Source organism: Oncorhynchus clarkii, chromosome 6 (genome assembly GCF_045791955.1).
Source record: "Oncorhynchus clarkii lewisi isolate Uvic-CL-2024 chromosome 6, UVic_Ocla_1.0, whole genome shotgun sequence".
Classification (NCBI taxonomy): Eukaryota; Metazoa; Chordata; class Actinopteri; order Salmoniformes; family Salmonidae; genus Oncorhynchus; species Oncorhynchus clarkii.
Window position 1 is genome coordinate 43,769,973 of NC_092152.1, and position 17,125 is coordinate 43,787,097.

General features: G+C 41.9%; 1 protein-coding gene across 1 annotated transcript; it reads right to left on the bottom strand.

The window, feature by feature from the left end:
- Window positions 1-666: 666 nt before the first annotated feature.
- LOC139411182 (proline dehydrogenase 1, mitochondrial-like) lies at window positions 667-16,424 on the bottom strand. The gene is made up of 14 exons (XM_071157101.1): window positions 16,005-16,424; window positions 14,942-15,150; window positions 13,188-13,222; window positions 12,935-13,084; window positions 12,551-12,615; window positions 12,320-12,436; window positions 9,063-9,133; window positions 8,839-8,920; window positions 8,300-8,392; window positions 7,947-8,093; window positions 7,507-7,682; window positions 6,976-7,074; window positions 3,007-3,095; window positions 667-2,409 (listed from the first exon to the last, which is right to left on the bottom strand). The coding sequence occupies exons 1-14, from the start codon at window positions 16,311-16,313 to the stop codon at window positions 2,207-2,209; spliced, it is 1,845 nt and encodes a 614-aa protein (XP_071013202.1). The 5' UTR covers window positions 16,314-16,424; the 3' UTR covers window positions 667-2,206.
- Window positions 16,425-17,125: the final 701 nt, after the last annotated feature.

Consider the following 17,125-nt stretch of genomic DNA (forward strand, 5'->3'; position numbering starts at 1 on the left):
AACACATTTAAAATGTAATTAATTTACATGCCAAATGGACAAATAAATAGCAGTCAGTATCAGTTATTTGATGTCCAGAATCGTATACAATACTGTAATTGCATCCCTGGATATGAACACAAAAGAAACTAGGCTACCGGAGAACCAACCCTCCAGACCCTTTACACAATTTAGTTCCAAAATACTCTTATTGATTCAAACTAAACTAGCTCTGTCTATGAGAGCAATATTTAATGCAGTACTACAGAGGCACCGGTGTGTGTAGACAAGTATACATTCTCACCATAGATTTATGTACAGTATACATTTCCAAAGAACAGTATATGATACTATCTTTAAAACATGATGTAGGAAATCTACAGAAATACTCCTCAGAGGGTTTTGTATTCTCAAGAAGCATTATAAAGTAAAAGAGATATTGATGGATCTTTTACTGCCATTTAAATCAAGCCTGTTATGTTTTTATTACTGTTGTCCCTCTCCAGGATAAATAGAGCTATAAAAGCAGCGAGTGACGGGTAGTCTGGGCCAGCCTGACATTTTAGGGAGTCCTGTTAGAGTAGTAAAGATGCCCATATGATATATGCAGCGCTCTGAGGATGCTGAGGACACCAAGAGGAATGCTCATAGAGAGAATGAAGAGAGAGAAAGAAAGGGAAGTGGGGGAAAGAGAGGGAGAAAGATGGCTGGGGGGGAAGGGAGGGAGATTAAAAGAGAGAGGGGTAATTGATAAGAATAAGACAGAGAACATGACAAAGAGAGAGAGGAGACAGAAAGAGAGAGCACTAGAAAGAGAGTAAGCAGCTGTCGTGTCTTTACTATGATTAAATTGAAGACTTAGTTTTTAATCAAAGATTCCTGTAATTAGTATTACGTGATTAAACTGAATAATCATGTAACTGTAATTAACTAGGAAGTCGGGGCACCAAGGAAAGTATTCAGATTACAAAGTTATAATTTCCCAATATAACCTTTCAGATATTTTCATATCTGATCAATAGTCTTCTGATTAATGATTTATTTTACCTCACGTTAGTCTCCTTCCAAACGTCGTAAATTGTTGGTTATCTGCACGAACCCAGTCTTCACTATGAGTCATCCATACATCAATTGTCTTAAATAATTAATTTTTTACTAAGTAAGTAATTCACAGAAATGCATAAACAAACAAATATGGTAAATGTGGTTACATGAAATGATAGGAGAATATGCACTAGTGGGCTGAACCGGCATGGTGGCTTGTTAATTAAACAAGCCACAATTAAAATGCTAATCCTTTACACATGAACTCTCACTCATTCGGGTACAATTGCAATCAATATATATATTTATGCTCAGTGTGTCGTCTTGATCGCTAGTGAAAAGTCTTTCTTTTGTAGAATTGTCCGTTTCTCTCTCTGTCTTGGTTAAAGGGGATAGTTCAAAGTGACATTCATTATAGAATGGACGTTTCGGCGGCTGTCGTTCTTCGCGTTCGATGATACCAAATTCCTAGCTGCAGACTAGTAATTAATATCAAAGACTTGTTCTCATTCTGTCGGTATCGATAGTCTAAGAGTTTAACCACGTGGTATGGTTAAAAGATTCAGCAATGGTCTGCAACCTTTGTCCCCCTCCTAATGGAGAAAAACATGGTCTGGTGATAATTTCTCAAAGTTGGGTTTTATTCGGAATGGCAGAAAAGGGCTGTTCCAGGATGTCTGACCCTAACTGGGCTCAGGGGCGGTCCTCTGATTTAGTTCAAATCAAATTCCCTTTTTGAATTTTCCTTCATTAAACAGTCCAAAATCACATTGTAAAATTGTGTAAACAGTATCATACTCACTCATTCATCTTATACAACAATTAGATGTAAACCCTTTATCTGGGGCTATTATATAAACAACGTTATGGTAATGTGGCCACACAGTCTCCCATGAGCTTCCCAAGTTGTTGGATTCTTCACGGATCTTTTACACTTTCTCCGGAACATGAAATTTGTTCGTACCTCAAGTTCTGTGAGGTGGAAGGATTTCCTTTGTCTCCATGAAAGACTACTCTCTATAACTGTGTGTCCATGAGGTCTTCTCAGGAATTTACGACCTCTGACCACAGCAGCCTAGTTGAAGGAGGCAAGGGGGGTGGCAGGGAGAGGGGATGGGGTTTCTATACTCAAAGAGGCCAACGTCATGACACAGCACAGACAGACAGCTAGCTAGCTGTGATTTCATAGACCCGGTTCAGGCTGAGGTCTGTAGAAGACTTGTCCCGAGGCCAGCCTGCGTTTTAGCTCCTTCCACAGCAGCTCCCTCTCCCTCTGGGAACCCTTCATGAAGCCCCTGTTCTCCTGGGCACGACGGGATAAGTACGGTATCACCTCATTCACCGGCCCGTATGGAACATATTTATAGACCGGGAAACCTGCCTGGCCTAGAGGAGAGAGAGACAGAGGGGAAGAGAATGACATTTATTTGGGCAGCTTTTCAGTACATACCCAAAAAATATTATCCTTGGCTAGTGTAATGGAATTAGTGAGTTGGGAATTTATTCAACTAATCGTGCACTTCAATTTTAGACCACACAAAGTTGAACCAGAAGTATCTTCGCTAGGATGGAGCAAAAGCCTTCACATCCTGTGGCTCCCCAGCACCTCAGTTGATCATCCCTGATTTAGTTCAATACAATGTCTTTGATTGACAAACTAGTGCTGTGAGCCAACACCAGTCATGGCCAATTTGTCAATAAAGTGTCAGTGCAAGTCCCAGAACTCCATATGTGCACAATGCAGGGTCATGAGGTTCCATGTGTCAACACAAATAAATGACTGCTATTGGGAAATACCAATACAAATCCTATGGAATCTAAACAGGGCCAAAAGGCCATCAAATCAGCAGTGCTCTGTGAGGTCAGAGAGCTCTGTCTGTCCCTGCATCCCAATAATCTGTCCTGTAGGCATGGGAAGTGCAAACTTGGACTATTGGGAAGCTAACCAATCAATCAATTAACCAATCAGTCAGTCAGTCTCACCCAATGGGAAGCTGATTTGGTCGCACATGCCCAGCAGCTGTCCAAAGTACACCTTGTTCTCCGTGGGAGTCAGGCCCAACTCATTCATCCTGTGTCAACAAGAGGAAAAGGAAAATTATAAGTAGAAGTTATATTTGTATGGTATGTGATAGTGACGAAGACACAGTCTATGAAACTAAGAGATGAGGTACCCGGGCATAGAGACTTCCTTTGGACACATTTTGTTACTGTATGTGCAAACAAATCTAGCTGCACTAATGGTGAAAGGGACACGTTAGCTTTACACACACAGTTGGAGTCATTAAAAATAGTTTTTCAACCACTCCACAAATTTCTTGTTAACAAACTATAGTTTTGGCAAGTTGGTTAGGATATCTACTTTGTGCATAACACAAGTAATTTTTCCAAAACCTGTTTACAGATTATTTCACTGTATCACAATTCCAGTGGGTCAGAAGTTTACATACACTAAATTGACTGTGCCTTTAAACTGCTTGGAAAATTCCATAAAATTATGTCATGGCTTTAGAAGCTTCTGATAGGCTAATTGATATAATTTGAGTCAATTGGAGGTGTACCTGTGGATGTATTTGTGAAAGGCCTACCTACAAACCCAGTGCCTCTTTGCTTGCCATCATGGGGAAATAAAAATAAATCAGCCAAGACCTCAGAGTTTTTTTTGTAGACCTCCACAAGTCTGGTTCATCCTTGGGAGCAATTTCCAAATGCCTGAAGGTACCACGTTCATCTGTACAAACAATAGTACGCAAGTATAAACACAATGGGACTGCGCAGCTGTCATATCGCTCAGGAAGAAGAAGCATTCAGTCTCCTAGAGATGAACATACTTTGGTGCGAAAAGTGCAATACCAGAACAACAGCAAAGGACCTTGTGAAGATGCTGGAGGAAAGAGGTACAAAAGTATTTATATCCACAGTAAAACAAGTTCTATATCGACATAACCTGAAAGGCCGCTCAGCAAGAAAGAAGCCACTGCTCCAAATCCGCCATAAAAAAGCCAGACTACGGTGTGCAACTGCACATGGGTACAAAGATTGTAAGTTTTGGAGAAATGTCCTCTGGTCTGATGAAAGAAAAATTGAACTGTTTGGCCATAATGACCATCGCTATGTTTGGAGGAAAAAGGAGGAGCCTTAAGTGTATATAAACTTCTGACCCACTGGGTATGTGATGAAAGAAATAAAAGCTGAAATAAATCTCTCTCTCAACTATTATTCTGACATTTCACATTCTTAAAATAAAGTGGTGATCCTAACTGACCTAAAACAGGGAATCTTTTCTACGATTAAATGTCAGGAATTCTGAAAAACTGAGTTTAAATGTATTTGGCTAAGGTGTATGTAAACTTCCGACTTCAACTGTACAGTCGTGGCCAAACGTTTTGAGAATGACACAAATATGAATTTCCACAAAGTTTGCTGCTTCGGTGTCTTTAGATATTTTTGTCAGGTGTTACTATGGAATACTCAAGTATAATTACAAGCATTTCATAAGTGTCAAAGGCTTTTATTGACAATTACATGAAGTTGATGCAAAGAACCCTTCTGTTCCAAGACCTCTGCAATCCGCCCTGGCATGCTATCAATTAACTTCTGGGCCACATCCTGACTGATGGCAGCCCATTCTTGCATAATTAATGCTTGGAGTTTGTCTGAATTTGTGGGTTTTTGTTTGTCCACACACCTCTTGAGGATTGACCACAAGTTCTCAATGGGATTAAGTTCTGGGGAGTTTCCTGGCCATGGACCCAAAATATTGATGATTTGTTCCCACTTAGTTATCACTTTTGCCTTATGGTAAGGTGCTCCATCATGCTGGAAAAGGCATTGTTTGTCACTAAACTGTTCCTGGATGGTTGGGAGAAGTTGCTCTCGGAGGATGTGTTGGTACCATTCTTTATTCATGGCTGTGTTCTTAGGCAAAATTGTGAGTGAGCCCACTCCCTTGGCTGAGAAGCAACCCCAAGCATGAATGGTCTCTGGATGCTTCACTGTTGGCATGACACAGGACTGATGGTAGCGCTCACCTTGTCTTCTCCGGACAAGCTTTTTTCCAGATGCCCCAAACAATCAGAAAGGGGATTCATCAGAGAAAATGACTTTACCCCAGTCCTCAGCAGTCCAATCCCTGTACCTTTTGTAGAATATCAGTCCGTCCCTGATGTTTTTCCTGGAGATAAGTGTCTTCTTTGCTGCCCTTCTTGACACCAAGCCATCCTCCAAAAGTCTTTGCCTCACTGTGCGTGCAGATGCACTCACACCTGCCTGCAGCCATTTCTGAGCAAGCTCTGTACTGGTGGTGCTCCGATCCCGCAACTGAATCAACTTTAGGAGACGGTCCTGGAGCTTGCTGGACTTTCTTGGGCGGCCTGAAGCCTTCTTCACAACAATTGAACCGCTCTCCTTTAAGTTTTTGATGATCCGATAAATGGTTGATTTAGGTGCAATTTTACTGGCAGCAATATCCTTGCCTGTGAAGACCTTTTGTGCAAAGCAAAGATGACGGCACGTGTTTCCTTGCAGGTAACCATGATTGACAGAGGAAGAACAATGATTCCAAGCACCACCCTCCTTTTGAAGTTTCCAGTCTGTTATTCAAACTCAATCAGCATTGTAGCGGTATTTATTAGAGAGGGGTAAAGAAAGATTTTGTTCGGGCGCCAGGCAGGTATTAACCATGCCGAAAGGAAAATAGTAGAATAGAGAGAGTACCACTACCAGACCCACACACATCAGCAGAAGAGACTGCCTAGAGTGTAGCCTGTTTACCAGATAGCCAGTGGAGAGAAAAGAGAATACACACCATATAAAACCCACATCACAGCACAGGGGTAACCCCAACAAGAATACCTCATACAATAATACTAATACTAATAATGGCAGAGCAATTTAACAGCAACTTCATACAAGAACGAACTCAGTCACCAACAGAGGATTTGCAATAATCTGTACTATCTTCCAGTGGATGAGTGCAGAGGGTATGAATGTGGGGGGTGTTCATAGACACAACAAAGGCCTTAAAAATGTCCGCAATCTTCTCGGCCATATGCCATTAGTACACCTCACCTCAATACAGTTCACATAACAATACACAACTTGCAAGCAACCTCCCTTTTAACTAAAATGTCCACCCAAATACTTCTGGCCGTGCAATAATAGTCCAGCTCTAATGAACTTCAATGGGAAGTAACGCACTGGAACGATAGAGGGAAGAGAAAGAGAGAGAGAAAAAGAGATCTTAGCTGTGGTCTTCAGGCATGCCGGTTTACTGTCTGACTGTCCGATGGTTTGTTGGTTTGTATGTCAAAGCTTCGCAACAATGTTGCTACTAATCCATGCGATCCATAACGGGCGCGGTCCCAAACGAAAACAACCACGACCTAAAGCAATCACACCGATGATTGAGTTAAATACTTGATAAACTACACATGCTGAAAACAAACAAAACTTATGCAGCCCAGCAGACACAATCAAACAATCGCGCCACCCAAGAGCCCCCCCCCCCCCCCCCCCAAAGTGATCTCCAGCCTTGTTCTCGTCAACACTCACACCTGTGATAATGAGAGAATCACTGACATGATGTCAGCTGGTCCTTTTGTGGCAGGGCTGAAATGCAGTGGAAGATTTGGAGATTCAGTTCATTTGCATGGCAAAGAGGGACTTTGCAATTAATTGCAATTCATCTGATCACTCTTCATAACATTCTGGAGTATATGCAAATTGCCATCATACAAACTGAGGCAAGCAGACTTTGTGAAAATTAATATTTGTGTCATTCTCAAAACTTTTGGCCATGAATGTACATAGTATATGCTTTAAACATGAGAAAAACTCTATAGAAATGCAATAACTACGTGTATTAGAGTTTGAGCAGGAAAACTTGGCAGAGAGCCATCCTCAGTGTGTCTGTGTCAAGCTAAGGCCATGCAGTGCAGTAATGAGACTTGCCTCCTGAGGGTGTGCTTCACTGTGTCCTCATTGTGAGAAGCAACCATGACATTGGCATTTCTGTTCAGTACAATCTCATCGAGGATGTAGTCTAGACACCTTACAGAGGACAGACATGTTAAGTAAACTACAGGTATCCTAGCGGTTAAGAGCGTTGGGACAGTAACTGGAAGGTTGTAGTTTGAATCACTGAGCCGACTAGGTGAAAAATTGGTCGATGTGCCCCTGAGCAAGGCACTTAACCCTAGATGCTCCTGTAAGTTGCTCTGGATAAGAGTGTCTGCTGAATGACTAAAATAAAATAATACAATCTAAAATGCTCTCTGTGTGAAACGATATTACACAGCTGTTACTGAAAAATTTCTCATAGTGCTCTACTTTTGGTCAAGTCAGAGAGTTGACTTTATAGGTCATTCAGCATTTTAACAGGTTCTTAAAAACAATTGCTATTCAATATGAATTGAAGAATGTTTTAAGAACAGTATTTATTTAAGCACAGTGAGTAACTAAATAAGCATATCCATCCCTTACTTGTGGTACATCATGTTAGTGGTCTCATAGTCAGGGTTGATGGGGTCCTCGTATCCGATCTCCTCCGCTCTGCTCCTCTCCTGGTACATATAAGCCCCACGCACCAGCTTGGCCCCAAAAATCCATCCCTCACGCCTCGACAACTCAACATCCATGGTCACGATATCATAGGCCTCCTACAATGGTAGAGAAAGCGAGAGGAAGGAAGTAAAGGAGGGATATTAGGGACACCGGTCATCTGTATAATAATGGCGTATAAGCTGTTTATAAGCAAACCTTTAAATGATGTGTTTCTGAGAGTTGCTGGTAAGACATGACTACATGTATGAGCATAGAAACTCAGTGACAGGGTCTCTAGTAGCCTCAGCTCCCAGGCTTCAACTTCCTTGTCGATGTGACAAACAAGACTTGGAAGGATGGCAACGTAATGGGTCCCTAACCTTGAGGTAGCACTGGTAGGTGTTGAAGATGACAGGTTTCCCTCTATTGTAGACCCTCTGCATCTCCACAGTCAGTGTGCTGATGGCGGGCTGGAAGTAGGTCTGCTCTGCATCCACCATCAGACGAACACTGTGCTCCTCTGCATGCTGCAACACAGACAGCCAGAACAGGTGAGTTCCACTTCAATCCACACATGAGCTCAGAGCTTTTCTCAATAAACCAAGGAAACTGAACTGGTAGCTAATTATGAGATGCTAAGATGACCTGGCGTGATGTAACGTGACATAGCATAACATTGCTGAAGATAACATAAGCATGGTTTCATATAGCATTTTGACCTCCCTGTGTTTACATTGGCAAGTACGTCCAGCCTCTGGAGCATCCTCTTCATCTGTTTCTCCTCCTCCTCTGTGAACTTATTGAGCAGGGGCTCCAGCTGACCAGTCTGGACAAACAAAGAAAGGAGAGCCTAAAATACCTTACCTGAGGCTCAATGAATCATACTGTCTGAGCTAACACTGGAGACAGCCCACACACACAGAGACCTGAGGGCCTTTACCTTTGACAGACTGGCTTTGTCTAAGCTAAGATAAGTAAGTATTAACACACGGCCTCAAGCCTGAGGTGTGTGGTTATTCCTTGGAATTGCACAGCTGTCATGTGTTAATGCTTACATAGGGACTGGCGTGCCAATTCAAACCATGTCAGGCCCAGTGAGTCACAAGAGGTGTAACTCTTTTCAACTCTAAACTGAATGGTCAATCTTATCAACGTATTTACTCAAACAATTGACAGGGTTTGGAGGTGTTTACAGAACCACTTGAGTTTGAAACCAAGTGGTATCTTCTATCTTCTAGAGCACTTTCGTTGCCATTGCCGTGCCTCGCTTACCTCTAAATTTGGGACAACCAGCAGATCTGATATCTTTATTCTGTCGTCGATCAGGCTGTTCCAGTCCAGCCTGTCAATGGTTCTGAAGGGGCACAGAGAGAGACCGCTTTTAGTAAGGCAAATATAGTTGTTGTAAGGGGCTTTTTCAACAAAGTATGCAAGGGCAATTATTCTACTGCTTTATGGCACAATACAGTTTCTCGAACGAGAGGTATTAGTTTTACCCTGATCCTTGTTTCTCTCCAGTGAACCAGCCATGGAAGTCACCTGTGGCCCCCAGCGTGGTCATAAACTCCTGTATGGACAAATAGGCATTTTTGACCGTATATATAGTACGACATTGTTATCTCAATGGATCAAACCTATACACAAGTCATTATAAACCCTAAAGAACAGCAACTGTGTTCTCAGCGTTGGGTAGGTTACTTTCTAAATATAATCTGTGACGGTTACTAGTTACCTTCCAAAAATTGTAATCAGAATCATAACTTTTGGATTACACAAACTCAGTAACACAATCTGTTTACGTTCAGTTACTTTTAGCTTGCTTTCCGCTTAAGAGGCATTAGAAGAAGACAAAAATGAATATGACCAATTGAATGACATTTATTGCAGACTAAATACATTTGAGAGTTTACATAGCTGGCCATAAATGGATGTTGCATTTTACTTTATGGGTTGGTTATGTAGGCTTCTTCTAAGCCACTGCTTTCTACTACAGATAATGAATGATACAAGTAGGCCATGTATTTACATTAAAAAACAAAGTCTGTCAGATGTCCTGTCGTTCCAATGAATTAATAACCCTTGATCTTCAAGACTTGGAAATATAGATTAGTCAAAATGTTTTACCTGAACTTTAACCCAAACACTAAGGACTTAATAACCTACTCTGTTGTTTATGTTTTGTTGTCATGGAGGACTGGTCATTGCTTCAAGTTGAAAAAGAAATGTTGCGCTCATGTAAAGGCATGCTTTGAGCACTACTGAAAAGTGCAATTCGCATGTGACAAATGAAAACCATATACTGCATTTGGTGACACTTATATATGCCGATAATTTGCAGCTGTTTGGGATAATTCTATCAAAAGTGTGCAAGTTTGAGCATGTGTCTGTTTTCTTTATCAGCATGAATTAGATTGAGCAATAAAAGCCCCACTTAAATTAAACTAGTTTTTGACAGTATTGAACACAATACCACAGGGAGTTTAGAAAGGAGAAACTCCCTCAAACTTTTATTCAATAGGCTGGGAACCGCACTAAAGCTGTTTCAAGAGCGCATTTTTCACTGACTGTCCACTGGTCACAAAAACAATGATTGATAAGCAGCTTAACCTTCTTAAATTCTACCATTATTGGGTTAAAATACACATATATATATATTGGTGAACTGCGAACCCCAACAACCACAATCTGTAAGGCGCACAGACACACACATACACACACACACACACACACGGTAACATACACACTATACACACATACACATGGATTTTGTGTTTTAGATATGTGATAGTAGAGTAGTGGCCTGAGGGCACACACTTAATGTGTTGTGAAATATAATGGAATGTTTTAAATTATATACAATTGCCTTAAGTTTGCTAGACCCCAGGAAGAGTAGATGCTGCCTTGGCAGCAGCTAACGGGGATATGTAATAAATACAAATACAAATAGGTAAATGAGAGAGCAGTAGTGTGATTCACATCAATGTGCTATGTAGATATAAATAATAAGTGATATCCACCACTGCTGTTGTCCTTAACTCCAAGCGTTTATTCAAGTTGGAGCTTTTGATGCCGACAGCAGTCGGAAGCATTGGAAGACATAGCTTGGACTGTAGCCTACAAAACCTATTCCTATTTTCCTGCGATCCATAAAACGCGTTTGGTGTGTCATCATAGTGTCACACCCTGATCTGTTTCACCTGTCCTTGTGCTTGTCTCCACCCCCTTCAAGTTGTCGACCATGTTCCCCATTATCCCTTGGGTATTTTTACCTGTGTTTTCTGTCTGTCTGCACTAGTTCATCTTGTTTGTCAAGTCAACCAGTGTTTTTTTCTCTCAGCTCCTGTTTTTCCCCAGTCTCTCTTTTTCTCGTCCTCCTGGTTTTGACCCTTGCATGTCTTGACTCTGAGCCTGCCTAACCACTCTGCCTGCCCCTGACCTCGAGCCTGCCTAACCACTCTGCCTGCCCCTGACCTCGAGCCTGCCTAACCACTCTGCCTGCCCCTGACCTCGAGCCTGCCTGCTGCCCTGTACCATTTTGGACTCCGCCCTGGCTATAAACTCTTTTCTGTCCCCAACCTGCCTTTTGTCTATCCCTTGGACTATAATAAATATCAGAGCTCAAACCATCTGCCTCCTGTGTCTGCATCTGGGTCTCGCCTTGTGTCGTTATAAAGAGTGGTCTCTGACTTGTAGCCAGACTCGCTCACGCCGGACAAATTTAAACTTGCGCCTTTTTTCAATTCTGATTTGAATGTCATTGTCAAGTACTCCCTCTCCGGCCTCTAGGTCATCAGGCTGCTGATAATCCTGCATACCTGTCACCATCGTCAAGCACACCAGCGCCTCATGACACTTACCTGGACTCCATCCCCTCCTTGATTATCTTCCCTATATCTGTCACTCCCCGTGGTTCTTTCCTCAGGTGTTATTGACTCTGTTCTTGTGTCTCGGCGTACTGCCTTATGTTAGTGTTGTGTTCTTGGTTTTGTTGTTTTATAAAGATGTTTCACCTGCACCTGCTTTCGACTCAACGCCAAGTCATTACAGAATAACACCTCACCTAAGGGAAGCATCAGGGAGTGTTTTTTTTTGTGTGTTAGTGTAAATGACATCGGGTCCGGGAGCCGCTACAGGCTCTCATGCCTCAGCCAGATGGCCAGGCTCCCCTGCCTCAGCCGGTCTGACAGGTTCTCGCACCCCAGCAGTCTCGACAGGTTCCCGCGCCTCAGCCGACGTGACAGGTTCCCGCGCTTCAGCAGGGGTAACCGGTCAGCTCCTGATCCCCGGGTTCGTCCCCTTTGTCGGCGTCCTGCGGCTGGATCCGCGCGTCAGGGAGGGGGTACTGTCACGTATACCCCTCTCCGTCCTCTAGGTCATCAGGCTGCTGATTATCCTGCACATCTGTTGCCATCGTCGAGAGCACCAGCGCCTTATGACACTCACCTGGACTCTATCACCTCCTTAATTATCTTCCCTATATCTGTCACTCCCCTTGGTTCTTTCCTCAGGTGTTATTAACGGTTTCATGTCGGTGCGTTGTTTGTGTTTCGTGTTTATTTTTTGGTTTATTTATTAAAACACTTGCTTCACGACTCTCAGCGCACTCGTTACAGTCATTGAGAAAACGTTCTTTCTGAATTGAAAAGTAATCCTATAAGTATTCATCTAGTTCTTCAAAAGTATCTGTAAGCTGATTACAATATTTTTGCTGGCAACGGAACTGTTACTCCCCAACCCTGTGTGTTCTGTGTACCTGTAGTGGCTGCAGCTCTAGCCTCTGCTCCAGAGCCTCCATGCCATCTCTCCCCTGCTGTGCCGCCAGGAAGCTGAAGAAACGCTTCCATTTCACCAGCACCTCCGAGAACTTGAGCTATAGAGGTAGAGAACAAAATACAAGCATTATAGCACTTTATCAGAGAGTCAACTATCAGCTAAGTGTGTGTTACACATTGATATTGAATGAGGTGAGTTCCCCCTTAACTACCAGGAACTGAGGTCGTCCCAGTGCAGTCATCTTGATGGCAGAGAAGCCATCCACTGAGCTCCCACCTGGATGAAGGTTGATAGGTCACACATGCTCAGTGTAAGCCTCACTAATATCAATCAAAAACAGCAATATATAAATTCAAGGGAATAGGAAGCTGATGCATTTTGCATAATGTTGTCTAAACAGTAAGGTTACATAGAGGGATATTTTGCTGAGTACTAATTATGGTCTTGCAATTATGAGTGTCCTTTAGTGAGTGTTATGATGCCAAGGAACTACAAATTAGTACATGGCAATTACTACTATTACTATTAGTCACTGAATAAAAAACTCCATCCCAACCGCCCAGCCTTTTCGTATTGTTTATATCCACAGGTGTACCAGATGCTTTGATACACTTTAGGAAGGTCTCCATGTGTTGGTCACATTTGGCCTCATCAGAGTAGAAGTATGTCCTGGCGCCGGTCACTCCCCCTCGACGGTCCCCAAACTGTTGGTGAGCCTTATACTGCTTTTCTCTGTGGTCCATGCCTGCAGGGGGAAGCAAACACATCAGCATTCCTCCCTATTGCAACCAGTTGCATCATATAGTTTGGGCTCAAATGAGAGCAAAAAAACACAAGGACGGACTTACTCATGCCTTCTTTTTCTGTAGCAGACACACATGAGCTGGCAATGAGAAAAGAGAGGAGAATTTATTAATTTGTTATGGACACAAAGTTTAGTATTATAGTGTTATGGACACAAAGTATATTAAGAGATCTCTCTCTACACACACACACACACATTCAATTCATTGGTGACCACACATCAAGCCCCGTTCCACTTCTAGAAATAAACACCATTCTATGAACCATATTGCCCTTGAGGCAGAAGCCAGTGTATATAGCACACATCTACCCACAGGTGGCCCCAGATTGACTGAAGCTGAGCTGTCTCCCTGCCAATGTTTTGACCTTCCTGAAAGGGCACTCAGACACACTACACCATCACAGATCACAGGACACAAGGGCTGACGTCACAGGACACTATATTGGGTATTTTGGTGGTTATTGGTGCTAGGTTTGGTGGGTTTTTGGACGTCACTGTCAGTGCGTTTAAACAGAAGGAGGTTGAATGGTATGATGGCATGTCTGGACTGTAAGTGCCAGACGTTTTACATGCTTGGGATGGAACTGTAAATGTCTGAGTGATCGTTTGGTTGTTGGTTTGCATATTTGTGTGTACATGTATGAGCCTGTGAAGCCTCTATACTTTTCTATTTTATTCTCCTGGAAGGCCAAGCGTTCCTGTTGTTTGTGTCCTACTCTAGCTGATCAGTGCGATTCTCTTTGGAGGGTCATAGAAGTACATGTCAAGCACGAACGTTACTATAGCAGTCGTCTTGCATCAAAGTAGACTAGCTACCTTTCCCTAGCGTATGCCTTGCAGGTCTGTTTTTTTACCAACAGAGAGGCTTGACTGAGACTTTGATGGCCATGTCTTTTGATGGCAGACAAAGTAAAGACAAAGGAGAAAATTAAGCAGAGCAATGAAGTGACTGTATGTGTATTGAGAGAGAGAGAGAGAGAAAGAGAGAGAGTCCTTTGGCAGCATGTTCCTCTCTCTCTCTCAATTCAATTTCAATTTAAGCGGCTTTATTTATCTCTCTCACTGGACTAAATGTCTTATTTATTTATTTATTTATAAGTATATAACCTCAAAGTTAAAGTTGTCCTTCAAAGAGGGGTCAGTAAACTAAGCTAAGAAGAAAAACAAATGTTCTTAGCATAACTATCTCACAGTGTGAGTACATAGTGCCATTATCTCACACATCAAAACTACAGCTCTCCTCAGAGAGAACGGTTGTGTAAGTTTTTCCTGGCCTGTCATACAGGCTTATATCAGAGCTGGGATCAACTCATGTGACAGAATTCCTGAAGAGTGAGTTCCGAGAGGCCAGCCAATCCACCGAGGAGGGCCTTGACCAAACCGACCAATGGGGTCTGGACAGACTAGTGTTTACATCCTAAGAGGGATATCAAATTATAGCATGTCCCTGGCTTCAAACGAGGGGAAAATCATACTTGTGGTCATTCACTCTGGTTAGATTTGGATGCCTTTGATTTTATACAAAATAAGGAAATTACATTAGTTTGGGGAACTATATCTGTATGTGTGAAAAATAGAACTTTGTTTGCTTAAAGCAATGCTTGTGTGCTTTCAGAAGTGAATAACACAGAACTGCAGTACTTTCTATATTCCCTAATCCTTATCGAATACCTAACTGATGACAGGAAATGCATTCATCACATTCATCACCACTCATATTCCTTCTGATTAAGTTGTGGAACAGCATTTTATATAGGTTAGAAACATAATGTTTAGGGTAATAAGCAATTTACTTACTCCATCTCTTTAGTCACTGCATCCTCTTGTGTGAGGTCCTCCTCTACACTGTAGTCCAGGACAGAGCCCACTCCGAAGGCCCTGTTCTTTTGAATCAGAGACTTGATGGACTTGTGGTCCTCTCCCGCCACAAACTGGCCATAGAATGTCATCTTCATAAACTGCTCAAATGCCTTCTTCCCCAGTAGGAACTTACTGATATCCATCAGCTAAGAAAAAAAAGGGAAATGCATTTAGAGCTCGTTTCAAGCTGTAGCGCTGAGGATCTGCGGTATAGCGCGATTTTAAATGAAAGCGTTTACAGTGAATGCAGTCCCCGCAAACAAGTAAACATTTCCTTTAAATTTCGTTCACGCCATTTACTTGTGTGGCCAATAATTGTGTGGTAATAATAGCAATAAAGCCTTTATAAATGATACATAACATTGTTATAGCATTTGCCATGAACACTGTCTTTTTTCAGTTTTTTGGACATTTCACTGAGGTGAGAACCTCAAGATGACAGTAAACAGTGGGAGGAGGGCCGGGCAAGTCAGGCACAGCTATGTTCTATAAGAGGGAGTAATTCCACACTCTAAATAGACTGCTTGGTGGTAACGTTATCTAGGGATAGGCACACAGCATACTAGGCAGACGACAGATTTACTGGAAGAGAGGTAATATAGATTCCTCGCTGCCTGCACCTGTATGCACACCCTTTAGGCGAACTGAATGTTAAACAAACTTTGTTTATGTTTTCTTATACAGCTTCAAATAAGAGTTCCCTCACTGGAGAAATAATTCCAATTGTATTCTGTTTCTTATATATTTTATAAAATGCAGATTGTCCTGCCTTTAGAAAGTCATTGGGCCTTCTGTGTTGTCTTCTATTATAAGTCAGCATCCTTCTAAAAGCACAGACAGATCAGCAAGTGAAACCACCACAGCAGGACGTAGAGCGTCACATGATCACATGCAGTAAAGTTTCTCTAATACAGTTTGTGTGTCTCGCCAACTTGAGCTTCACAACAACAAAACAAATACAAGCTTAATGCAGATTCAGCACACAGATATTATACCATACCTCCTTGTTCTTATCAACCAAAAGGTCATAGGAGCACAGTTTGAAAACCACCAAACTTCTGAGCAGTTCTAAATTGTCTTTACTCTTGTATGCTTCCTGTGTCAGCTCAAAGTCAATAGAGATCTTTGGAGAGGAGGAAGCATTTCTGCTTTTCCTTGAAGAGTAGGACCCTCTGTTGGTGACATCCTGGTCTGCCTGAGTTGAGGCGACAGTGGACTGTGCTCTTCGGTTAGAAAGGGTATTCATTCTTCTGACGTTTATATCCACGCCTGCCCGAGTAAGGGCTGGTACAGTTTTGACATAAGACATGAGTTTTGAGGTGCGGCGTTGGTCTCAGCGGAACTAACTAAGCAGGTGAGCGCAGCATCGATTGTGGGCTGTTTAAAATTCGTTTCGCATTTATCTGCCCCACGTATTCGTATCTACTCCGTTCATGCATATTTATAGTAGTTTAATTCTGAAGTACCGGTTGGTGGAAAAACCCTGACGCATGCATATTGATTTTGACGTAATAGGTTAATTTCGACACGTCTTTATTTGGCCAAGACTTTAAGGTGGACTTGGGCGCGCAAGGCCATCAATCTGTCCCCTGTCATGAAATCTTGTGGAATAGTGATATTTTGTGTAGGCCTAATGTTGCACCTTCAATATCATGAAAAAATAGTACTACTATTGTATTGAAAAACGATGGCCATATACTAATAACCCACAGTCCTCTCTGTGGTTATTTTGCCAGTTCATTTAATGAAACAGACGGGGGAGCCATTGCTGTGCAAAAGTATAGCCTAATGGTATTCTTTCTGTCAAATTCCTATACAATGAAGTTGGCATAAAATATACAATTGGGGCTATTGATTGGGACTAACGTTCATATTACACAAATGTCAATAAATACATTTGATACTTGATATAATTACTCTTATTCTTATAAAATTGGTATTTGTATTACTCTCTAATTTTTCTATTTTTATATTAAAGAATTACGTGTCTTGGTGTCCCAATTTGCCAGTGTCGACAGCGAAAAATTGATCTTAGGACAATCATCCATTCTGTGTTTAATATTTTTTTATATATATATATTATTTTTTATAGTGTAATAGAGTTCTTAACCTGTTTAAAAT